This window comes from Nannobrachium achirus, assembly GCF_963921795.1.
Source record: "Nannobrachium achirus genome assembly, chromosome: 18".
Classification (NCBI taxonomy): Eukaryota; Metazoa; Chordata; class Actinopteri; order Myctophiformes; family Myctophidae; genus Nannobrachium; species Nannobrachium achirus.
This window is the reverse complement of record NC_137825.1, coordinates 25,155,652-25,180,899: the sequence shown is the minus strand read 5'-3', so window position 1 is coordinate 25,180,899 and position 25,248 is coordinate 25,155,652. Positions and strand designations below refer to the sequence as shown.

At 45.4% G+C, this 25,248-nt stretch overlaps 1 protein-coding gene across 1 annotated transcript in view; it reads right to left on the bottom strand.

Annotated features, from left to right (window-relative positions):
• Positions 1 to 2,352: 2,352 nt before the first annotated feature.
• Positions 2,353 to 25,248, bottom strand: part of pkd1b (polycystic kidney disease 1b) — a gene marked incomplete at both ends in the record, with an annotated part of 44,654 nt that continues 21,758 nt past the window's right edge. The window contains 23 exon segments of the mRNA XM_080747310.1: positions 2,353 to 3,243; positions 3,756 to 3,867; positions 5,279 to 5,481; positions 6,231 to 6,365; positions 6,972 to 7,076; positions 8,304 to 8,486; positions 8,711 to 8,888; positions 9,409 to 9,612; positions 10,102 to 10,256; positions 10,421 to 10,627; positions 11,148 to 11,350; positions 11,936 to 12,153; positions 13,240 to 13,357; positions 15,445 to 15,662; positions 16,101 to 16,127; positions 16,129 to 16,367; positions 17,075 to 17,218; positions 17,626 to 17,749; positions 18,644 to 18,854; positions 20,079 to 20,219; positions 20,735 to 20,902; positions 21,497 to 21,692; positions 23,244 to 23,499. Of these exon segments, the coding sequence (XP_080603436.1) occupies positions 2,353 to 3,243; positions 3,756 to 3,867; positions 5,279 to 5,481; positions 6,231 to 6,365; positions 6,972 to 7,076; positions 8,304 to 8,486; positions 8,711 to 8,888; positions 9,409 to 9,612; positions 10,102 to 10,256; positions 10,421 to 10,627; positions 11,148 to 11,350; positions 11,936 to 12,153; positions 13,240 to 13,357; positions 15,445 to 15,662; positions 16,101 to 16,127; positions 16,129 to 16,367; positions 17,075 to 17,218; positions 17,626 to 17,749; positions 18,644 to 18,854; positions 20,079 to 20,219; positions 20,735 to 20,902; positions 21,497 to 21,692; positions 23,244 to 23,499 (4,636 nt within the window).

Here is a 25,248-nt window from a genome sequence, read left to right as displayed (position 1 = left end):
TGGGCATAAATGGACACAGGCAAACAGATGGTCAAAACGGGTCCTATGACAACAGGTATTATTAGAGGGGGCAAACCTGGGGGGAATCAGACAACGCCTAGAGCCCAAGGGGAGGTTAATGGCGGTGGGAAAAGTGGTACTGGGGGGAATCGCAAGTGTTTCTACTGTCATGAAAGCAATCATATGATGGCCCAATGTCCTGCATTGGCTGCAAAGGACAGGCATGAAGGGGGTCTTGTGTTGGCACACTGTTCGGCGCTCCCGCCTAGGGATGGGTCTAAGTAGAGCCATTGATTAAGGGGTTGTGTAAAATGACATGTCAAATATGCTCATGCCTTGTGTGATTCGAGTGCCCACGGTGTTGGCTGGCGGTGGCTGCTAACACCGGCTTGCTCATCGCTCTGCTCCCCTGGAGAGCGACGGCTTGCACGTAGATAAATCTGGCGCATAGAAGGACTAGCCTTTGTGGATTGAGATTGACTCCTGTCCAGGCCCCTCCTACGTCGCACCAGGTCCACTCCTGCTCTCACCAGGTCCAGGACCTGTGCGTTGCACCAGACTCGAGCCCCAGACATTTCATATTCCACCTGGCCCGATGTTGGTGCTGCAGGCTCCGCTTGTGGCTTGAATGGCCCTCCGTGGGTTTGTTGGGCTTCTTCCTCACAGAGGGCACAGGCTGGGGCTAATAATAGCTCAGATTTATATAGCGCTTTTCTAAATACCCACTTTACATAAGGAAAAGGAGGAAACAACTTTATTAGGTGAAAAAAGTAAAAGACAAAAGTGCTAGAATAAAACAATAAAAAGGTTAGGCAAAGGTTGGGGAGACAGCCTGACTAGACCTCAACTGAGAAAAGCTATCCTGAAGAGGTGTGGTAAGAAGACAGTTCTCAATGTGGGGTCCAGGAACTCCCAGGGGTCCTTGAGGGGATTCCAGGGTGTCCCAGCTAAATGTGTTAATACTAGTCGTGTGCCCAGGGGTGCACATGAGTGCACAGTATACGAAGGATTGAATGTCCCTGAGGGGTCTCAGAAGTAATGTAGGAGAACCCAGATCGGTGCCTGTTGGTGCGACCTGAGAGGTACACCATACTCTCACGATTTTGACCACAAGTGGAATGTAAATCTTCTCTAATACTGATGTATCACTTGTCTTGTAATGCTTTTTGAAGCGAGATATCTTGCTCTGTTACTCCATTGTTTTGAAGTTGATATTCCAAAAATAGCTTCATCATTGACATATCTTGCTCCATTGTTTAGAAGTAGATATTCCAAAAATAGCTTCTTCATTGACAGTGCATTGCACAGTGAAGCAGCTTTCAAAGTCACTCTTTTAGCACAATAAATGAACGCAAACAAAGCAGATTTTGTCAATATGGAATAATATCACAACACACCTGGTATGGTTTTGTGACCTCCTGTTGATTTTACTCTTCAAGCAACATGAATTTGACATTCTTCTTCAAAAATAAAAATTAAACGCTATATCTGTACCAGTGGTGTAAAGTAACTAAGTACATTTACTCAAGCACTGTTCTTACTTTTACCTTGCTTGAGTATTCCAATTTCCAATACTTTTACTTCTACTGTCTCTTTATCTCACTCTTAACCCAACCTGGAATACATTATTACTTTAACCATTATTAAAATAGCAGATATACAAGCTCACAGTTGCGGCACTGAGTGCCACACTGCTATGATATTATGTATCAGGGAACCCCCAGAAGCAAATATTGTTGTTACAAATGTTCACTTTAAAAATATATATATTCAAAGATTTGTAAAAAAATTCACGATTTAAAAAAAAGGCACATCTACAAGCTTGTTCGCAGCGCGGCACTCGGTGCGGCACTCGGTGCCACGCTGTGAGCTTGTATTTCTGCTATTTTTCAGTACAAAATAATTCCAGGCTTTAATGGGTTAATCCAGGGGTCTTCTTCAACGTTTTCAGGCAAAGGACCCCTTAGTCGAGAGAGAGATGAAGCATGGACCCCCACAACCTGTTCTCAGATTCCACATAGTTTCATCGTTTGACAGCACAATGTCAAGTGTATTTTGGATTTGTGTCAATTTGTGTTATCAGATATTTAACCACTTGAACCGTCAATACTTAATAAACTTGACCTTTCACTCTGTACTTAGTCCGCTCTTTTTCCCCTCTACACTAAACCCTTTTGCCTAAAATAGCCGATCTACGAGCTCACAACACCTCGCGCTGTGAGGCGTTGTGAGTTGTGGATCTGCTATTTTTGGCAGAAGTTCTAAGGGAAAAAAAAAAGTTTCTATCACACAATTATTTGGAGGACCCCCAGTAGTAACTCTAAGTACCCCCTAGGGGTCCTGGACCCTGGGTTAATGGGTATCTGGACCCTCAGACGTCCAGGCACTTCTCTTCACTGGGACCCCCTCGCTGATGAGCCTCCTTCCCCCTTCTTCACTCCTGGGCCTGGCATTGATGAAGGCCTCCATGTCTCCGTCTCCACAACCAAACACTCTGCCCGGGCCCTGAGTGCCCCTCTGAGCCACGTCGGCCGAATGAGAGCTTCCAGAGTGCCAAGCTCTTCTTCTGGGGAACCTCTCCGATCCAGGGGCTCCGGCAGGACACATGCCTGGGCCAAAACTCACGGCTGCAGGCTCGTCGCCCTCGGACTGATAGGTGTCTTTGGACGATTGAGGCTGGAAACACGTGGATTCAGAGTAGGAGCTTTGCACGCGGGGGAAGAGGCTTACTGCAGCAGTGGGTAAGGAGTTAAGGCTGGTGGGATTGAACAAAGCGGAGGATGGGAGGGAGATGCGTGGTCTGCGGTGGAGCTCCCCCACCCTCCTCTCTCCTGTTTCTCTAAATACCCCCTGTCCCCTGTCCATTTCCTGTGTCATCTCTGCTTTTCCCCCTCTCCCTCCACCTTTCCCCTGGACGCCCTCCCATCTGATCCTCCTCCTCCTCCTGCTTTGAACCTCTTCTAGTCTCAACTCCAGACCGTAGAGGTCCTCGGTTATCTGGTTGACGCGGTCAAAGCGCGACAGCAGCCCGCTGACACAGGGGAGCAGGCGGTCGAGGTAGGGCTGCACGTCGAACGCAGCCGAGTCTTCAGACGCCACGGAGAGGGCAGAGGACGCCGGGCGGGGGGAATAAGAGAGGCAGGGGGAGGAGGTGAGACTCGACGTGGTGGTGCAGAGTTGTGACTCCCGAGAGTACCTGGAGGAAGACGCCTCCATGCCTTCAAACTTCACCCTGTGCCTGAACTAGAAGGACAAAAGGAGAGCGGTTTCAAATAGGCTGGCCCTGATTTATTCTAGTTGACCCCCACCCCGTCACAAAATAAGCATGTGTGCCAAAAACAGCTATTTAAGAGATTTGGTGCAGAAGGAAAAGACGGAGGGGAGCCAAAATAGACTCTTGGGGGACAAAGTATATAGGGCTTAAAGGAGTAGTTCACCCACCAAATGACTTGTTTTCTATTGATTACTCACGCCATGGAGACATCCATCTTCAACCGCTTGAGTTCGATAATATTTTTTTGTTTTTGTCGCATTCCTAAGCCAATAATTTGAGGAGAATCTTTGTAGGCCCATTGATGGGGGTAAATGAATTATAATCAAATTATTGTTTTAGGAATGCAACAAATACAATAAAATATGATTGAACTCAAGTCTCCATGGCATGAGTAATCAATTGGAAAAAAGTCATTTTGGGGTTGAAATACTACTTTAAGTGGTTAATGCTCGACCATACCAGGCCTGACGAAAACCCCTACCTCTTTAGCCTTGGTAAGCCCCATCCACAGTTTGAGTCTCTTCATGAAGAACTCCACCATCTCGTAGTCCTGAGGTTCCATTGCTGGCCGGTAAATGTCCGCCTGCACAGCCCTAAGGGACACACCAATCAATTCTATTCAATCATTTTCAGTAGAGGAAGTTGAAATTCAGGTCCCAGAATGAAACCAGTTGAGAACCACCACCTCTTTGTGCATTTGTGCGTGTGTGCGTGCATGCGTGTGCTGTGTACGTACAGTATGTGCATGCGTGTGTGTGGGTGGTTGTGTGCATTTATGACATATGCGAGGGGCTCTGTTGTGTTTTGTCAGATGTAAGACTCCATTCTTACTTGGATAAAAGGTTGGGAACCACTGAAATCGAAAAAACTAAAGATCAACATTACAGTCAGCGAGGAAAGACACTGGTGAATTAATTGGTTATCCTGCTGGGATAAATTATGCAGCCATTCTGTAAACCATCAAAGTTGGGCATTTCCCGCTTTTTGCATTTCCTTTGCACCTGGATAAACTCCATTTTCTCCTCACTCCGTCAGGAATTGCACCACATCAGCAGCAACTGTGCGTACTTGGCGTGTGAATTTCTTCCACGTTTGAAACAAGCAGCCAATCTCGCTTGCGGTGCCAGCTGTTGAGCTGGCACAGCAACATGGTGCAACTTCCTCTTGTGCTGATTGGTCAGCTCCTGCGTTATCCCTAGGGAAGATACGGCAGCTGTCCAATCAGGGCAAGCACGCCATCTTCTATGTCCTTTGATAACCCCCTTAGCCGGGGCAAAAAATGGGTATATGTGGTAAAGAATCATTTCATAATATATTAATATATATAACATATATATATTTGCTTGTTTGGGGTTTAGCAAAGGGACCAGGAATCACAAATAAATGAACAGCTTCATGAATTGATCAGGATTACGACTTTACTGCAGTGCTTAAGGGAATCTAGGTAACTTTAAGAAAATGTTTTAATATATATGAATATAATTTTTTTTAGCAGTCAGTTCCCTTCATCTGTCACTATATTATTGTGCAAGGGTGTTTCCTTGCAGTAAGGCACATCCTCTGGCTGTATTTTGGTTCTGTTCCACTAAATGTTGACATTAATGTGACGTTTTTAAGGGACGTTTTTGTCAGGGGGAGCTCCCTTGAACTTCAAAGGCGTTCTGCACGGAAGTAATTGATTGGGCCATAAAAGTGTCGGGTGCTCGTTAGTGATCTCTCTTATCAATGAAAGCATCAAAGACAACTACATGTTTGATGCCTGTTATAAAGGGGAGGGGAGATGTGTTTGTATACAGTCTGTACACACAGACTTGCCTAGTTCCCCTTTAAATGTCTATGACAAACATGCAATTTTGTACAGCATGCAACTTTATATTTGCACATCACCAGTGGGCTCTTAGAACAAGAGTGGTGCAGAAAGTGTGCCTTCCACAAGAATATTAGGACAAGACTAAACACAACCCACAAGAGTCAACAGTCCTGGGATAATACAGGCATATTTACCTGTATGCACGAAAGAGAATAGCTCCACAGAGTCTGATCATCAGCCAGAGCCCTCCGCCCATCAGCAATAGACCGTATAGGGGTCCCAGGAGTGGGTGGGCCCGGCACAGTCCCCGTAGAACCACCCTACCACGCAGGAGAGACAGCACCGACACCCCTGCCTGGGGTACTGTCCTGAAACCATCCACGGAACCAGAGAATAGCTGACACAGAACAGACAAGCAAACTGGTATTATTAACCAGTATTATTAACCAGTGGTGGAAAAAGTACTCACATGTTTTATGTAAGGAAAGGTATCAATACGATAATAAATAAATACTCTGTTACAAGTAGAAGAATGTACTAAAGTAAAATGTAAAAGTACATTTTACAAAAGTATTGCTATCAAAATGTACTTCAAGTACCAAAAGTAGAAGTAGGCCTACTCATTTTCAAATGTATAAAAACCTTTTGAAAATAGCAGATCTACAAGCTCACAGTGTATCGCATTTGCAACACATTGTGAGCTTGTAGACCCGCTATTTTCAAATGGTCGAAATGTATGGGCTGAAGTGGGTAATGTATGTTTTGTAATAATAATCAAAATCTACAAAGTAACCAGTAACTATAAAGTTCTCAAATAAATGTAGTGGAGTAAAAGCACAATATTTGGATCCGAGATGTAGTGGAGTAGAAGTAAAAGTATTGGAAATTGGAAATACTCGAGTAAAGTACAAATACCTCACAATTGTACTTAAGTACAGTACTTAACTAAATCTACTTAGTTACTTTACACCACTGGTATTAACCACTCACAACCAGCTCACAACACATCACAACGCATTATGAGCTTGTAGATGTACTATTTTCACTATTTGTCAAACACAAGTAGTGATTAATTGGCTAATGAACGAGGTCTTCTTCATGAATGTTCTATCGGGGTGTATCGGACTATTTTGTAACGTCATATACCATGGTTCCGCTGTGCGAACAGAGCAGCAGCATTAACAGCAGTAGGATGATGACACCCCACAGCTCTCGCCAGGCTCTCTGTAACACGGCTCCTATCACCACCCACCTCCGCACAAACCTCAGGGTCCCCAGCAGCTGCAACACAACAACACAACCAGAACTACACTGTCACTGGTGGAATGGAGCAACACTAGACTGTGGTGGTGGAAGAAGTACTCAGATGTTTTACTTTCAAGCAATAGCACAATGTACAGCAGGTAAAAGTCCTGCACTCGACATTATACTTTAGTAAAAGCACGAAAGGGTTAGCATACTTTGGCCTATTTAGGCAGGTGGAAGCCTCATATTATGTCCAAAACAGGATTCAACTTCAAAAATAGCAAAAGAAACAGATCTGCAAGCTCAAAAAACTTTGTGCCGGTGTTGCGCTTCAAGCTTGCAGATCTGATAATTGTAATGCTTTTGCGTGATGCTGTAGTATGATCAATGTATGGCGTTAATTTACAAAAAAAAACACAAAAAGTTAAAAAATGGAGATAATAGTATAATAGTAATATAATAATAAATGTGCTGCTATAATAATACAACAATGTTATGAGTATTATATTACATGTATAGTAGTAGTATAGGTATAGTACAGGTATTTATTTAATACTCAATTAAAGTACCTCCAAAGTTTACTTTAAGTACAGCACTTGAGTAAATGTACTGAAGCTCCAGCATAGAGACTGATGACTCTACCTTTAATAGGAGCAGGGCGAGGATCACGGCTGCTAACTGAGACGACGTCACAGCCTGACGAGAGGCGCTGTGAAAGTCAACAAAGCTGTCCGGATGGGACCGAACCTGAACAGATACAGGACAGTAACTGAATGTTAACAATGGCTGTGTGGTTATATAGAACAGAATATCAAGGGGAGGTGAGATAAAGTGGCCATTTCGCTCTTACTCTCAGGGGCATGGAGTAAGAGCAAAACAACATGCTTTTCAAAACAGCAGTCAAGGCCTTTTTTATGTCAAGGCCCAACAGCGACGACATCTAAAATGTAACCTACAGGGACGTGCAGAGAATGTTAGAGAGGCAGGGGCTGACATTTCTAAAAGGGCCTTTGGTGAAAACATTGAAAATAGCAGACCTCCAGCTTGGAGGTCGGCCATTTTCAGTACTTGATACCACACTAAACTAAGTGACTACTGGAGATGTGGCTTACAGCATGGAGTTCTACACAGAGAGGGCAATTCATTCAACATAAGATGCCACATTCAAGTTCAGGAGAGTTTGGACAAGGCAATTCTCTTTAATGCTGCCTTCAGGTATGGCATGGAAAGGGGGTATTTGCATTTCTTTCACCATAGTAAAAACTGCATCCATGGTCTGGAGAGGGCACTTTTTATAGGCGGGTAAAAGTCTATGTGTGCACGTGACTGGTAACCGGTATATAGTCGATTAATGTGTCTTTAACCCATTTAGGCCTAGAATTATTGAATGCTTTAACCAGTGAAAAATAGCAGATATACAAGCTCACAGCGCGGCACCGAGTGCCGCGCTGCGAGCTTGTACAGTAGATCTGCTATTTTTGAAAAAGTCGTGAAAATGTGTGCAAATCTTTTAATATATGTATTTTCAAAGCAAACGTTTGTAACTCAAATTTTGCTTCTGGGTGGTCCCTGGAACTAGATATTTTGAAATGGGGGTCCGTGGCCAAATAAATATCATTTTGGTCCTTCACATGAAAAGGTTTGAGAACCACTGACATAGTAGTCTCTCAAGAACAGACTAACTGAGCTCCAGTTAAGTGAAAAGGACCTTTTCTTTGACGATGGCTGGCTAAGATTGCTGACATAGAAACACAGGTTTTTTCCAAAAATCTTAGAAGGATTCAAAAGACACTTATAGAATCGGGTCGAAATTCTAATTTTCACGATTTAAAAAAAATAGCAGATCTACAAGCTCGCAGCGCTGCACTCGGTGCCGCGCTGTGAGCTTGTAGATCTGCTATTTTTCAATAGTTAAAGCATAAAACATTGCGTCATAATGTGTTCAGGCCGCATACTTTACAGTGCAGTATTTACCTGGAGGACACAGGAAGAGGCCTGGGACAGGAAGCAGAGCTGCACTGAGGCTGTCACCAGGGACAGCGATGCCAAGAGGAGCTGGAACCAGTGCCAGCCTTGACAGGCATACCGGTCACGCTCAGAAGCCATGGCCCGCACCTCCCCGACCAGGAAAACCAGAGCCGAGAGAAGGAGGAGTACCTGTAAGGACAAAAAGTTGCAATTGAACAGAATACACAATGCACTTAACTGCATTAACCCTGGGGTCCTTGTTTTGGGCATAATGTCATTATAGGTTTCAAATCTTTTCAAAAATGTTTTAAAACTAATTTTAGTTTTCTTGTTTTTCTTTTTCACAGACGTACAGTATGTGGTTAATGTTCATGTCACATTCAAACATTATAAACAACATCTGAAGTTGTTACCGCTAGTACGCTCTGAAGGGTTGGTCCCGAGGAAGATGGAGGGATGAGGAGCGGACGGATAGAAAGGGAGGAGGAAATGACTGCGTGTGTCTGAGGCCTCTCCAGTCGTACAGACGTACACACAAACAGAGTGGACTCCCTGTGGTAGTGTGTGAAGTCAACGGATAGAGCCTTCAACCTAGGAGGAACCACACAAACAACATTTCTGACAGGCACATTATCTCTGCAGCATTAGCTTACTGAAAAGGGACGTTTTAAATGGAGAGTTTGAAGAATGCACTGTGTTTATATCTCTGAAAGAGCCAAATAGACGATTCAATAATGTGAGGTTGCTGGAGTAGAACTGAATGAATAATGATATTACATTGAATACAGATAGCCTGGAGCTACGAGCAGCATTTGTACAGTAAATAGTGCATGTAAATAGCACTTCTTACCCAAAGTGCTTTACATAGATTGTGCATTACATCCATCCATTCACACACACATTCATACACCGATTGTGGAGGAAACCATGCAAGGCACCAACCTGCACATCGGGAGCAACTAGGGGTTCAGCGTCTTGCTCAAGGACACTTCGACACTAACTCTCGGGGAGCCCAGGATCGAACTTGGATACCTCACGGTTCCCATCCGGCCGCTCTACCAGTCACTCTACCTCTGAGCCACTGCCGCTACAGTGTAATAAATCCACTCACCGGGTTTTGATCCTGTCTGTTATGTTCAGTCCAGCTAAGACGTGACGAGTCATCTCACTGCTGTTTCCCAGAAAAACTGTCTGAGGACCTTCAACGAGAGAGGATGTGTACTGGAGCCTTGGCACACCTAAAAGATGGAGCGTGGGGTTCTGGTGGAGATGTGGCACCAAGGTCTGGCCCATCCACTGCCATGCATCTGACCAGCTGCAAGAACGAACATTGACATCAGAGTAAGAGCATGTGCAGGTGTGTGTGTGTGTGTGTGTGTGTGTGTGTGTGTGTGTGTGTGTGTGTGTGTGTGTGTGTGTGTGTGTGTGTGTGTGTGTGTGTGTGTGTGTGTGCGCGCGTGTGTGTGTGCGTGTGTGTGTCTGACCTAAGCCAGGCATAGAGGGACAGCCAATGCATTTTCCTGCAGTGGCATGAGGCCAAATGTGGGGACAAAGTGGTTTGAAGTTTCATATGGTAGAGGTAGATAGACCTTTATTGATCGTAAAACAATGCGTGCATGCGCGTGTGCATGCGTGCCCCTGAGCACGTAAAAAAGCCTATGTCAACATTCAGACCAACAAGAGCCAGGCCACGTGTATTGCCTTTCATAAACGCCATGCAGTTAAATGAAAACCTTGTTAATAGAGTATTGGCTTTAACATCCTTTGGTCCATGAAAACAATGAACATTTCTTTAAGTGGGAACCTGTTGAGAGAAGTAAGGTTGGGGGGGCCGCTGGGTGCTGAGTGAAGGGAGCGTCTGAGGGCAGAGTGCAGCAGTCTGCCCTGCCGATCCTCCACCATGCCCTGGTAGTTCATCATCAACATCAGCAGCAGGAAGCACAGCTGGGACACACAGTGCTACACGAGGGAACAGGACAGGAATGAGAGAGAGAGAGAGAGAGAAGTTAAAAAGACGGGCCAGGCCACTCCTTTTATGACTGACGACATTCAAGCGCAGCCGTGGTTGAGTGGATAGAGAGGCTATCTGGGAGTGCTGAGTCGCTGTAGTTCATGGTTCATACCTTCATGAGGGACCTCAGCGCTCGGACCTTGCAGGCTTCCTGCTTGGCCTGCAGCAGCCCGTATCCACAGGGCGGATGCACCTTCCCTCCCTGCTCCTCCTGAGACGTTCTCCTCACCGTCGTCTCCTCCTGCTGGGCCAGCAGCTCCTCCACCTCCTGGTCCACGGGCCGCCACAGCACCGCGGAGAACAACGCTTGCACAAAAACCTTACGCAAGAGAGGGGGGGGGGGGGGGGGGGGATGGACAGACAGACAGACGGAAGAAGAAATCTTTCTCAACCGGTCGTCATTTTCAAGGACATCATCGCTAGAGAACCGCTACTGAAAATAAGTGAACAAATCTCATTGTCCATTGCTACAATCCAATACTCGTTTTAATATGTCTTATTTTAACTCATTTGTATTTGTATACTGTAAGTTCCATTGAGACATTTTAACCCTGGTTTCAAGTTATACAAGTTAACAAGTTATTTGAACCAGACTACACACTGGATTGGATACCAGATGCGTTGCTGTCTTTATTCGTTTGGACATTGGTGCAATTACCTCTATCCGTTGGGAGATGGAGACAACAGACATAATAGATACTGATTTTAGCTTTAACTGAAAATAACCTACAAAGGGACAGGAATTGAATGGATATCTACTCTAAGGAAAATGTGTAAACCATTATAAATCAACAGGTCAGGGTTAATGGCAGGGACTGGGTGTCTAAGGCTAAGCTAACCTTGAGTGGCTCCAGTAGGAGAGCAGAGGTGAGGAAGGCAGATAGAGCCGATATGAGCCACATCAGAACTACCGCTCTGGAGAAGACACGGCCATAGAGGCCTACCACGGTCAGGCAGAGCCCCAGCAGCACAGCCACCAGGGAGTAAATTACACACACAGCCCAGGGAGGGAGCAGCCAGCTGGGCCGGCCTCGAGCCACACCTAGGGGTGGGGTGGATCAGAGAGACACTATTCAAATGGGAAATTTGCAGGAAAAATATATGGTAGCAACACAAATGACCATCTTGTGGTCTAGGTCATAATCATAATTTGTTTTCTTTGCATAGTATATAATAAGCCATATACAGTGAGACAACAACATATTTTAAAATATATGTAGGCTATAGCCTATATAATAGTAAAAATCACCCCCAATGTGAAGTGAGCGGTGGTCGTGCTTGCATAAAGTCTTCAGATTTGAGTCTAGGATGTACAGGCTATGCTACACACACACGTTTTGCTGAGGAAAAAGGCTGCAGACATACGACATATGACATCACTAGACAAACATGATGCTACGTACACACATTTTGCTATGGCAAAACGCTGAGGAAAAAGGCTACAGACACACGCACACACCGCTCAAAAATAAGATTATATTAGGAAGTGTATATTCCGTGATGAGGCATCTACTGTATCATCATACTTTAATTGCACATAGACGTTGAAAATTGCAATAACCTCCCACAGGTTATTCTCGATGGAATCTCACATACAGTACATAATAATGCTATATGAGCATCTTACCTATGCGTGTAGCGGAGGGTGAGCGTACAGGATCAGGGGAGGGGCTGGGGAGGTAGGTGCTGGCCACGGAGGAGATAGACAAGATGGAGGGCCACTTGTACAGGCCCGTCTCATACAGGGAGGAGGAGGCAGGACGGCAGGCAGGTTTGTGGAACTCTGCTCCCCATAGGGGTTCGTCCATACTCTGCTCAGACCACCTACTGCAGGAGCTGCTCCGGCTAAAACACACAGCAAACCAGAGAGCATGATAGAATAATGATTGGACTAAACTGTAAGTTTCAAGTTTGATTGATTGATTGATACAACTGTGTAGTGGCCTTACGTTTCCCTCTATCTATATAAAACAACATCTGGCAAGTTGCAACTGAACAAATGTAAGAATATTTAAATGTAATGAACCATATATTTTTCTTCACTTTTTCTATACTCTGTAGGGTACAATTAAAACAGATTCTATGTGTTTAACCTTTAATTTGATATTAACTCATCTGCTGCCATTTAACAATACCTTCGTACTCTCAGATGCCATTCGTCTCCATAGACTTCCATGTAATTCATAGTGCACGGATCATGCACACCCATGCTTAGATCATGCACCACGTGTGTCCACATTGCTCACAGCTTTCAAACAGAAAAATCCGAATGGAAATCCGTTCAGGCATTCATGAGATAACAGCCATTATGTTTTCCTAAAATGTAAACAAAGATGGCTGCCATGCTTGAAAGATGGGGTTGCTATGGGGGTTAAACATGCGATTTCGCGATTGCTATCATTTTTTTTTTTTCTTTTTTTTTTTTTTTTCCGGGATCTACGGGCATGGCAGGGTGGTACAACGGGATTTTTCCGGGATTTTCGGGATTGGCAGCAAATTGGTTAAGAATCTATTTTTAGAGGAAGACCTGGCCAAGACATGGAGGCAGAAGTAAAGCAGGAACCAGGTCCATTTGCCTCCATTTGTACACTCTCAGAGACAGAGTGATGGGGGTCCTTGAAATTAAAGGGTTTGAGAACCACTGATCTAGAAATACATTAAAATTCCATTGATATGTTAACATTAAGAGTATGAAACAGTCGTGCAACATCAACCGAAGCAATCAAAATATGACATGATATAAATGTAACATCATCATGCAATAAATGAGGTGGTATGGGAATGGCATAGACTGATACACTCACCGATACCGATATCAGCATTTTAGGCAGCATCTGCGGCTTTTCCGATGCTGTTAACGGTATCGTAAACAACTCTTAATTGCGTTCCATAAGTGAATGAGCGCAGCATCTTCTGTTAGGACGGTCTTACGTGTTGGAGAGGGAGGAGGCGCTCCTGGGGGAATAGCGGCCGCTGTCTGAGCTGGAGGTGCTGTGGCTGGTCTCAGTGATGTCCGCCTCTGCTGCTATACACCTCAGAAGGTCCTCCTCTGACACCACAGGGAAATAAAACACACCAGGAGAAAATGTTCTCATTGAATCAAGTCTCCATGGGGTGAGTAATTGATAGGAAAAAAAATCATTTTGTAAAATTAACAAAATGTAAAAATGTTAGGTGTGTTTTTTTACTATGCTTTACAATACTTTTGTTACTTTAAGTACATTTTGATAGCAATACTTTTGTACTTTTACTCAAGTAAATTTTGAATTCCTTCATTTTTAATTTTTTTTCCACCACTGCTGCTATCAATGGGAGGAAATCTGCTAACATGACATATCGCACAACGAAGCAGAAATATACTATGAGGGAAAATAATATATTCTAGTTCTGTGCCTATGGGGTATGCACAGTATATGAGAGATTGAATGTAGGATTCTCAGAAGTTGGAGAACCCAGACCGGTGCCTGTTGGGCAGAACAGTCACCATTGACGTCCAGTTGTGCAATACCTGTCTGTGATGTAGACATTGTTTCAGCATGTGGCTGTTACCATAGTGGCGACACTGTTTATTATCAGTACATGCAGACAGATGGTCAGATGTTCGGTAAATTAATAGTTACTAGAAGCTGGGCCGCCCTTCGGGCGGCCCAGCGTCTAGTCGGCGACCTGGCCAACTCGGGAACGATGTAAATAGGGAATGAATGCCCCGCCCTTTAATGCAAACCCCATTATACCTGTTGTCATAGGACCCGTTTTGACCATCTGTTTGCCTGTGTCCATTTTATGTCCATATATGGAGATCACTGCAGATATAGTTCTGGGTCCATTTTATGCACATATGCCCATATATGGAGATATCTGACTATTTGCGTCCATTTTATGCCCATATATGGAGATCTCTGTATCTGTCTGTCTGTGTCCCTTTATGCCCGTATATGGAGATATCTGTTTATCTGCGTCCATTTTATGCCCATATATGAGATCTCTGTCGCTTTTTGTTTGTTTCTTCTTTAAGCAGAATACACAGCCTGCTTAAATCTGCATCATTCAAGATGCCCATATATGGAGATATCTGTCTATTTGCGTCCATTTTATGCCCATATATGGAGATCTCTGTATCTGTCTGTCTGTGTCCCTTTATGCCCGTATATGGAGATATCTGTTTATCTGCGTCCATTTTATGCCCATATATGAGATCTCTGTCGCTTTTTGTTTGTTTCTTCTTTAAGCAGAATACACAGCCTGCTTAAATCTGCATCATTCAAGTCATCCTCCCAGTCCCACGCTTTGTCGCTTGTCTTATGTTTGTCTTTGTCTCTTTTATTTTATTTTTTGGAGCGGACCCCATGAATGCCCCACCCTTTAATGCAAACCCCAATATACCTGTTGTCATAGGACCCCATGAATGCCCCACCCTTTAATGCAAACCCCAATATACCTGTTGTCATAGGACCCGTTTTGACCATCTGTTAGCCTTTGTCCCCACCCTTTAATGCAAACCCCAATATACCTGTTGTCATAGGACCCGTTTTGACCATCTGTTTGCCTTTGTCCCCTTATGCCCATATATGGAGATCTCTGCACACACAGTACCGGTTGCGGAAAACTCTGATGTCAGACATCAGCTCCCCATTCGGGGATTCATTTTATGCCCATATCTGGAGAACGCGCGTGCCGGTGGAAGAACGGTTCTCGAGATTCACATACATACATACACATTCACCGAGATTTTTTGTTGACTCATGTGGCGTACGTGATGTCAGAGCCTTTTATGAAGTGATGTCACAATGAGTCAGCGATTGTGCCGATTTCCTCAGGAACAGCCTGATGTCAACAATCAGCTCCGCATAAGGAGATTCCGAACGTTTCGCGCCGTTTCGGAAAAAACGCGCGTCGGGTCGGGTCGAGGCCGGGCACTGCACTCCGCGCCGCGGCGGAGAACGTGCGTGCCGAATCTGAAGCCGGTGGGACGAACGGTTCTCGAGATACGCGGATTACATACACGCAGACAGACAGACAGACAGACACGCAGAGACTTCTCGCATTTATAGATAGATTAGATTGTCAAAATAAACTAACAAACTAAATTTGAAACCTTTGTGATGTTTGCCTTCATCAACGAACCCTAACCCTCACCAGACTGTGTCAGAACGGTGGTCGTCAGGTTGCGGGTGCAGGGCTTGTGAGGCGTGGTGGTGGGGAACGCCTGGCCAGGTGACACAGAGCGAGGGACAGCAGCGTCACAGCAGTCTGATGACAGGCGGCGATAGGTGGACTTATGTGGACCAGTACAAGAGGGGACCGGGGTGGTGGCCGATGATGACAGGGGATGATCGGTGGACTCATGCGGGCCGCTAGAGGAGTCAGGGGTGGACAGGGACGTGCAGAGAATGTTAGAGAGGCAGGGCTGAAATCTCTAAAAGGGCACTTTTGGTGAAAATACCGAAAATAGGCGATCTCCAAGCTCACAACTGAGCTTGTGAGCTTGGAGATCGCCTATTTTCAGTGTGTGATACCACACTGAACAAAATCAAGCCAAATGTGTTATATGGCATGTATTTCTACAAAGAGATGGCGATTCTTTCCAGATAAAATGCTGGATTCAAGTTCAGGAGAGTTTGGACAAGGCAATTCTCTTGAACAATGCTGCCTTCAGGTATGGCATGGAAAAGCATTTCTTTTAACCGCAGTAGTAAAAAGTTAAAACTGCATTCATGGTCTGGAGAGGGCACTTTTTACAGACGGATAAAAGGGCAGGGGCTCAAGACCCCTTTGATGTTCTATGTGTGCACGTGCCTGGGACTGGAGAAGGGTGAGGCTAGACGCAGCTGTATCAAGGCCTTCCTCCTCTTCAGCAGCCTGGCCGGCCCCAGGGACAGTGGGCCGTCGCAGGGGTCAGGGTGGGAGCTTGTGGGCTCCGCAGGGAGCTTGAGGAGGCTGTCACAAGACGGCCACCCCACCATGCCCTGCTCCCTAGCCGGCTCCACACTCTGCGGGGCCAGGCCAGACGCCTTCCAGAACTCCAGGATCTCAGAACCCAACCCCTTGCTTCCCACTAACTGGAAAAGATGAGAAGGGCAAAGACAGATATTAATGACAAATAAGAGGTTTGAGGTTTCATTTTTACATTACGGTTTATTTCACAGCATTAATGATTAGTGTTCCCCAAGCTTATGTTACTATTCCCTGGCCTGATTGTTCAAGCCTGATTGTCCAGGGTAAGGGCCGAAGCATACTCCACTTTTAGAGACACATTTATTTAGGCTCGGGGAGTCACACAATCTCAGCAGCACCGAAGAGACGAATTAATGATGGTACCTGCCCTCCCGAACCTTGTCATGTCATATTGTAGCTGAATGACGTCATATCGAAGGTTAGAGTCTAAACTACGATATGAAGTCATTCAGCTACAATATGACGTCATTCAGAGGTTTAGACAGAGCTGAACCAAAATAAATGTGTATGCATCGGCCCAAAGAAGCTATTTAACATTCTACTTCTAGTGTCTCTTTGGTGTGGGGACTCCCTCTTTCCCAGGTGTTTTGCCCAGGTGGGCGTGGTTACATGCCTAAGCCTAACCTTGACCCTAACCTGACAGAAATTATGCCTAAACCTAACCTCAAAACCATTCCCACCTGGGTGAAACACCAGGGAGAGAGGGATTCTCCTGAGGAGAGAGAGAGCGTGTGTGAGTGTGTGTGTGTGTGTGTGTGTGTGTGTGTGTGTGTGTGTGTGTGTGTGTGTGTGTGTGTGTCTGCGCGCTTACAGATGAAGGACTGGTTTGTTCTAAGCCAGAGGAGTCTGGCAGTGACAGGAAGGAGGGGCCAGAGAGATCTGATTGGCCGAGGTTAACATCCATCTCAACAGAGTGACAGATAGGAGAGGGAGGAACTGAGACGTCAACCGATACCTGGAAGACACACACGCGCGCACACACACACACACACACACACACACACACACACACACACACACACACACACACACACACACACACACACACACACACACACACACACAGGCAGTCTTAGCATAGTAGATGAGATAACTCTGTTTGACTGAAAAGGCAAGAAACAGACTTATTACGTATTCCAAATTGTTAAATATTTTGGGAAAATAGCAGATCTACAAGCTCACATCGCATCAACGCAAGTAGATCTGCCATAGCCTATGTAAGTAGGGTTAAAGTTTTTTTTTTTTTAAGATCTTTTAACACTATATTAACTCATTTTGCTGGGGACACCCTGGAACCCCCTCAGGGACACATAGGGGTCCCCGGATCCCCACTTTGAGAACCACTGTTCTAATCTACAGTACCTGGCTTTGGGTTTTTCTAAACAGGAAGCTGAGGAGACACTGGAAAGGAAACACCAGAACGGCTATAGTCATTCCCACGGCGACCGTCTCCTCTGTGACCAACAGGTGAGCAGAAACTGTCCCACTAGAGTGCAAAGCAAAGAAGAAGAACCCAGTGGATTGTAAGGACATCCACTCATGTGAAATGATTACGCTGTATCCCTCAGCAGCTCACACTGCCGATGGCCGAATTGTGTAAGGCTGAAGTTTTGTAATAATGATCAAAATCTACAAAGTAACTAACTAAAGTTTTCAAAATAATTGTAGTGAAGTAAAAGTACAATATTTGCCTCTGAGATGTAGTGGAGAAAACATACAAATACCGAAAGGTAGAAATACTCCAGTACAGGGGTGACCAAAAGGTAGATCGTGATCTACCAGTAGATCACCAAGGGTGTGCAGGTAGACCACATGACAAGCCTCTAAAATTTATAAAATTAAAATATAAAAAGAATATGTCAATATGACATCAAGAAGGGCCTGTCAGCTCCCTTCATGGCTTCTAAAGTAGGCAAACCTCCAATGCAATGCTTTGTTCAAGAGTCAGTAGCATTACAAAGAACCCCAAAACCTACCACTTCCATACAGAATGGGATGAAGACATTTCTCCCAGTATTTCCCATTTATTTCCCCCTTACAGTACCGGTAAGTGAGTTTGTCTAAAATGTAACGCCAGTGCTGCTGTTCAAAAGCCCCCCTCAGGCCCTCAGCTAAAACATTTTGGATGGGTAGATCATATTGAGCTAGTCATTTTAAAAGTAGATCTCACGTCAAAAAAGTGTGGGCACCTCTTCTCCAGTAGGTCCTAGTTATCATGACATTTCCTCAAGGTGTTCATGAGACATATAGCATTAACAAAGTTGGGACAGACAGGCAGACGGATGAAAAAAAAACATCATATTTGAGATGAGGGAACTGGAAGTACAACAATGCTAACTTGTTTCCTGGTTTAATGACTACAAACTCGGGCACCTCTCACCTGTGTCCTTGGCTCCCTACAGCGCCGTACCACAGCGCCCCCACTGCCAGGTAGAGGTGTAGCAGCACGGCACCACAGGTCACCCTCTGTCCCCTGGTGAAGCGGCTGTGCGCCGGGCGTTGCCACATGGACAGCCACAGGTGGCGCTCCGTTAGCCCAAACACCAGCTGGGAGGAGAGAACACGCCGGAAGTCTGAGAGCTCCTCTGGACCTGGGCATGAATAGTTGGATGGATGGAAGAGGAAGAGGAGTTCGAGGCAACGTTTCCGACATTTCTTTTACTTTTCCCCTGGTTTTGAAGCCTGATTGAACTGAGGAGACTAATCGAACATAATCTTAAAACTAGCCTGCACTCTGTCGAGGTGCAAACTTGCGCCTTGGGCACTCGTGGCGTTACTTGTGCGCCAGCAGAGCGCTCCTTGTTATTTTATCAGGTCGCACTTGTTGATGGTGACGTTAATAAGAATGCAGGTCCCTCATTGGCTGTTGATGGTGACGTCACCAGGAATATTGGTCCCTGATTGGCTGTGGGCGTAAACACAGACAGATAGGCAACGGAAACACCAAACAAAGTACTTGCACACTCTGCTGGCGCAAGTAATGAGATAAGATTCCAGGAATTACGGTAGATTAGGCTGATCGATTAGACCAGGATCTTTACCAGCTGCTACCAACTAAACAGTGGCTTTTCTTTTAAAAGCAAAAAAAACAATCTATTTTGACAAGCTTTCAGCTAGGTTTGGAGTGCATAGTTATCTTGTTTTTATTTGAATTCATTTAATTCCCATGTGTTAATCAATTGTGTATTGTGTGTGACTGTTGACCCTTTATTTTGAAGCACATTGAGTCTGTGCTCGTATGAAATGTACTATGTCAGGGGTCTTCAACGTTTTCAGGCCGAGGACCCCTTAGTTGAGAGAGAGAGATGAAGCAGGGACCCCTTAGTTGAGAGAGAGAGATGAAGCAGGGACCCCCACAACCTGTTCATAGATTCCATATAGTTTCATTGTTTGACAGCACAATCATCACTCATCAGTGTATTTTGGATTCATGTCAATTTGTGTTTTCAGATATTTAACCACTTGAACCGTCAATACTTAATAAACTTGACCTTTCACTCTGTACTTAGTCTGCTCTTTTTCCCCTCTACACCAAAGCTCTTGCCGAAAATAGCAGATCTACAAGCTCACAACAGCTTGTAGATCTGCTATTTTTGGCTACAGTTCTCCCAATATGGACACTAGGGTTCAAGTGAGGAAAAAAAAGTTTCTATCACATAAAGATTTGGAAGACCCCCTGTAGTAACTTTGAGGACCCCCTAGGGGTCCTGGACCCCCTGTTGAAGACCCCTGTGCTATGTAAATAATCATGACCTGCCTTGTCACACCAGCGCGCAAACCAAGTAGTAATGGCCTGTAAAAGTGTGTAAACTCACATGAGGCCAGAACAAACTTCTCCACAGTGCCATTCTTGTCATCCTCCACAGAGAGCCAGTCCTCCACAATGAAGAAGAACATGTGGTCAGTCTGAGGGTCCCACACTGCCACCTGCTGGACGTACCAGGAAGGATCCAAGCCTGCCCACCCAAAAACGTGGGCACGCACGCACGCACGCACGCACGCACGCACGCAAATTGAAAATGGTGGAAAACAGCCAAACTACATAAAAGCAGATATACACGCTCATAACGTAGATAGATACCTTTATTATCCCAAGGGGGAAATTTAGTCGTGTCGTGCTGCGGCACGTTACGAGCTTGTAGATCTGTGTACCATCGCACATAAACCTAACCTCTAAATGTCTAATCCTTACGCCAAACGGAATCTTTTTTCAAATTGTTAAATTATCTCTAAAACCTTAATTTAATTATAAAGGGAGGTTCACTTTTTTTAAAGTGGCTTTTGGGAAAGTTTCCTGATTTCTCAAATTCTGTGGACACACACACACACACGCACACGCGCACACACACGCACACACACACACACACACACACACACACACACACACACACACACACACACACACACACACACACACACACAGTCCTCCTATCCCCCAGACTGTGACTCACCGGGCGGTTCTATAGTTTACCTGTGTTGTCATGCCAGAGGCGAATCTTCCACACCTCTCCCAGGTTGTCGTCCGTCTCCAGATGAAACTGGTCCAGGCCGCCGCGCTGAAAGGCACCGTCCCGCTGCAGGTGGCGAGAGCCGCTCTTGGTCACGCCGTACAGGTTGATGCCAACATGGGCGCTGGTACCTGGCAGGGGTTGGAGAAAGGAAGAAAAAGTACTGAAAATATTTTAGTAAAAGTATCAATACTGCAATGCAGAAATAAAATTGACTTGAGTAAAAGCACAAAAGGTATTGGCATCAACATGTACTTAAAGTACCAAAATGCAGAATGTTCCATTACACAGAAATTAGCAGATCTACAAGCTCACAATGAGTCACAAAGTGTGTTAGTGTGTGTATATGTGTGTGTGTGTGTGTTACGTATGTGTAGTAGTAGGCAAACCGGCAACAGACCTGTAGTGTCAATCGAAATCGTTCATAAAACCGATTGCCATGAGAAATCGCTTTTTCAGAGCCCACTGCTATTATAATATATTTTCACTGTCGGGCAGAAACCTTGTATCTCCAAGTTTCACATTTCGTAAAGTAGTGAAAACAGCAGAGCTACAAGCACACAACACCTCAAAACCGCAAGGCGTTGTGTGCTTGAAGATCGGCTTTCACTATTTCAAATAATTCGTAAAATGATAAATACAAAACGAACGGTTTTGGACATACAAGGTTTCCACTCGACAACGATATATCACTATCTTCATCCATCATGATTCCCTGGTCTGACCTGCTCCCCGCCTCCAGCCGGTCTTGACCAGGACCCTGTAGTGGTACAGGCCCGGCGGGCCACACAGGGGCACCTGGACCCGCCTCTGGCCCTCCAGGTGGTCCAGCTTGTGGGCAATGAGCCCCAGCAGCAGGTGCATCAGAACGAGGACGGCACACACAATCCCCACCACCACGTTACGCACCGGACCGCTAGACTGGATGGATGGATTGATGGATGCAGGGACGTGCAGAGAATATTAGACAGGCAGGGGCTGACATTTCTAAAAGGGCCTTTGGGTGAAAATATTGAAAATAGCAGACCTCCAAGCTCACAATGCGCCGTGCTGCGACGCGCTGTGAGCTTGGAGGTCGGCTATTTTCGGTGCTTGATACCACACTGAACGAAGCATAATCAAGTCAATACTGGAGATGTGGCGTACGGCATGGAGATTTCTACACAGAGAGGGCAATTCTTTCAACATAAGATGCTGCATTCAAGTTCAGGAGAGTTTGGACAAGGCAATTCTCTTCAATGCTGCCTTAAGACATGGAAAGAGGGCATTTGCATTTCTTTCACCATAGTAACAACAGCATTCATGGCCTGGAGAGGGCACTTTTTACAGGCAGATAAAAGGGCACGTACTATGTGTGCACGTACCTGGATGGATGGATGGATGGATGGATGGATGGATGGATGGACGGATGGATGGATGGATGGATGGATGGATGGAGAAAGAAAACCATGACATTGTATTCCGGTTTCACCACCAAACACAGGTGGTATATTGTCTCTTTCGGGTGGAAACCTCATTTGTCCAGAACAGTTACTTCGCAGGATTCAAATACATTCTTTTAGGAAAAGTAGCAGATCTACAAGCTCAAAAGCTTGCAGATCTGCTACTTTAGATGCTTTTGTGTGACGTTGTAGCGTGATCAAGTAGGGCATTCATTTACAGATAAACACATAAAGTTTAAAATGTGGAGATAAGTGGTTTCTGCCCGACAGCGACGATATGTTATCTTCAACAAGACTGGAATCAGTGATCTGGATGGATGTGCTAGCTCCTTTCGGAACCCCTCACTCCACTGCTACGCAGCTCCGAGATGGGGTTCCTACTGGTAGGATGCCGGAATCCTGCGGCTGGATCGCCGATCCGCCGTTAGCGAACACTTCTTACCTTTGGTGAACACTCTATCCAAAAAGTGACGGGTCTCTGTTCATCTATAATCGTTTTACTTCTTTAAGGTGGTAGAAACTCGAAGCACTGGGGTGAAATAAAGACTTTATATCGCTCAGAAAGTCAGCCGGTTCTGTGTTTTCCCCGTTGTGTAACTTGTGTATATACCACGTGACCAGGGGAGGCAGTAATGTTTTCCTATGCGGCCGCAACTTCCGGAATGTCTAAAAACACAGAACCGGCTGCTCTTCTGAGCGATATAAAGTCTTTATTTCACCCCAGTGCTTCGAGTTTCTTCCACCTTAAAGAAGTAAAACGATTATAGATTAACAGAGACCCGTCACTTTTTGGACAGAGTGTTCACCAAAGGTAAGAAGTGTTCCCTAACGGCGGATCGGCGATCCAGCCGCAGGATTCCGGCATGCTACCAGTAGGAACCCCATCTCGGAGCTGCGTAGCAGTGGAGTGAGGGGTTCCGAAAGGAGCTATGGATGTGCAGTGCACTGATGTGAAAGCATAATCTATGGATCAACCAAAGCGACTGTTGTTACGAAATGCATGATCGTGACGAGCACTTTGTTTGCGTACCGCTGGCAGCAGCACCACAGCCCCTGGATGAACGAACAGACTGGCCCCAAACGTGGAGAGGTGCTGGGTGAGACAGTGTGCTGAACGCAGGGTGCTGCCCTCCAGTGGCTGGACGCCGCCACTGCTCCAGTGCCCCTCTGTCTCATTGTAGTACTGACACAGAGAGCTGAACACGCACACTGACGCCCGGACAGGACCGCCACCACCCAGAGAGGAGTTCAGGTTCACAGAGAGAGTCCTCTCTGTCCCGTTCAACCTGTTTGGAGGCAAAATTAAGTCAGACAAAGTACAGTAGTTCATGCTATTAGGGTTGCACGATATTAGGAAGCCATGCAACATGCGATAATATTGTTGAATATTGTGATGACGATATGACTTATGATAAGCTAACAAATGTTGAAGTATACAGTTTGAATGGCTTTCTGCCTTTGGTTTGCTGCTAACCCAGGCAATGAAAAGACTACTGCAGTGGTTTCTTTCTAATTTCAAGGACCTTGACCTATAAATGTCCAACGTTAATGACAGTACGCATGCTTCACACTATCAAAACATCTGCCAAGTAGCCTCGAGTACGCACCCGAAACCGCAGTGTGAATCCGCCCATAGTTTTATTCGACAAAATCAACACTGCGGAAATCCATATTTGCAAGACTGACATCATATTTGATGACGTGTGATTTTGATCAGCTTGACTTATACACTGATACTACAGAGTGGGGGCTTTAGTCTTAGAGAAGAGGCTTTTTTCTAAAGAGGATACAGGCACAGATTGTAAACACAATGTCACAGTATCATTGTATCATAAACATCTCCGAAGTGGTTGAAGGATAAACCAGCGCCACTGCTGATACTGTAAAACAACCAGTTAAACATGTTTCATTTTCAAGTGTTACACATTTTCATGTTATTTCTCAGTGTGTAGAAATGTGGTCTTCCAGCAGTCTCCTGTCTGAAGAGAACTTCCTGTGTTCTATCTGTCTGGATGTGTTCACCGATCCAATCACCACTCCATGTGGACACAACTACTGCAGAACATGTATCACACATTACTGGGACACTAAGGATGTGTGTCAGTGTCCGCTCTGTAAGGAAACCTTCAGTAAGGGACAAAAATTCTCTGTCAATAGGGTTCTGTCTGAGATAGCCGATCAGTGCAGGAGGCACAAGTTGAAAAGAGAAGAGATTGATTGAAGAGAAGCAGAGAACAAAAGAGAAACAGGCCGAAGGCTTCATCAAAGAGCTGCAACAGGAAATCACTCTGTTAGAGAAGAGAAGCTCTGAGCTGAAACGGCTCTCACACACTGAAGACCACCTCCACCTCCTCCAGAACTTCACATCCATCAACACCCCTCCACCCACCAAGGACTGGACAAAGGTCAATGTCCATCAGTCATTGGACTGCGCCTTCCTAGGAAGGTCCTCGATGCACATCCCACTGGGAGGAGATCCCGTGGTAGACCAAAGACCAGGTGGAAGGATTACATCTCCAAACTGGCTTGGGAACACCTCGGTATACTCCCTGAGGGAGTGGAGGAAGTTGCTCGGATAAGGAAATATGGAAGTCTCAGTTGGAACTGTTACCCCCGCGACCCAATTCCGGATAAGCGTTTGAAGATGGATGGATGGACATTCTCTAAATATGTCTGTGTCTTAGGAAAACAAAACTTCTCCTCTGGAAGGTTTTACTATGAGGTTCAGGTTAAAGGGAAGACTCAGTGGAGTATAGGAGTGGCCAGAGCATCTGATGGACTCTCTGGCCACTCCTATACTCCTCTGAATATAGGAGATATATACAGGAAGGAATTGTTATAGGGAGGGATGGAAATGAGAACTGGGCTCTTACTGGCCCTCCTGTCGTCCTCCTTGTAAGAGAGGAACTCCAGACAGTGGGAGTGTTTGTGGATTATGAGGAGGGTCTGGTCTGCTATTATGATGTGGAGGCCAGAGTTCATCTCTAAAGCTCCGTACAGACCGGCGAATTAGCGAAGCGTCGCGAATAAGCGAA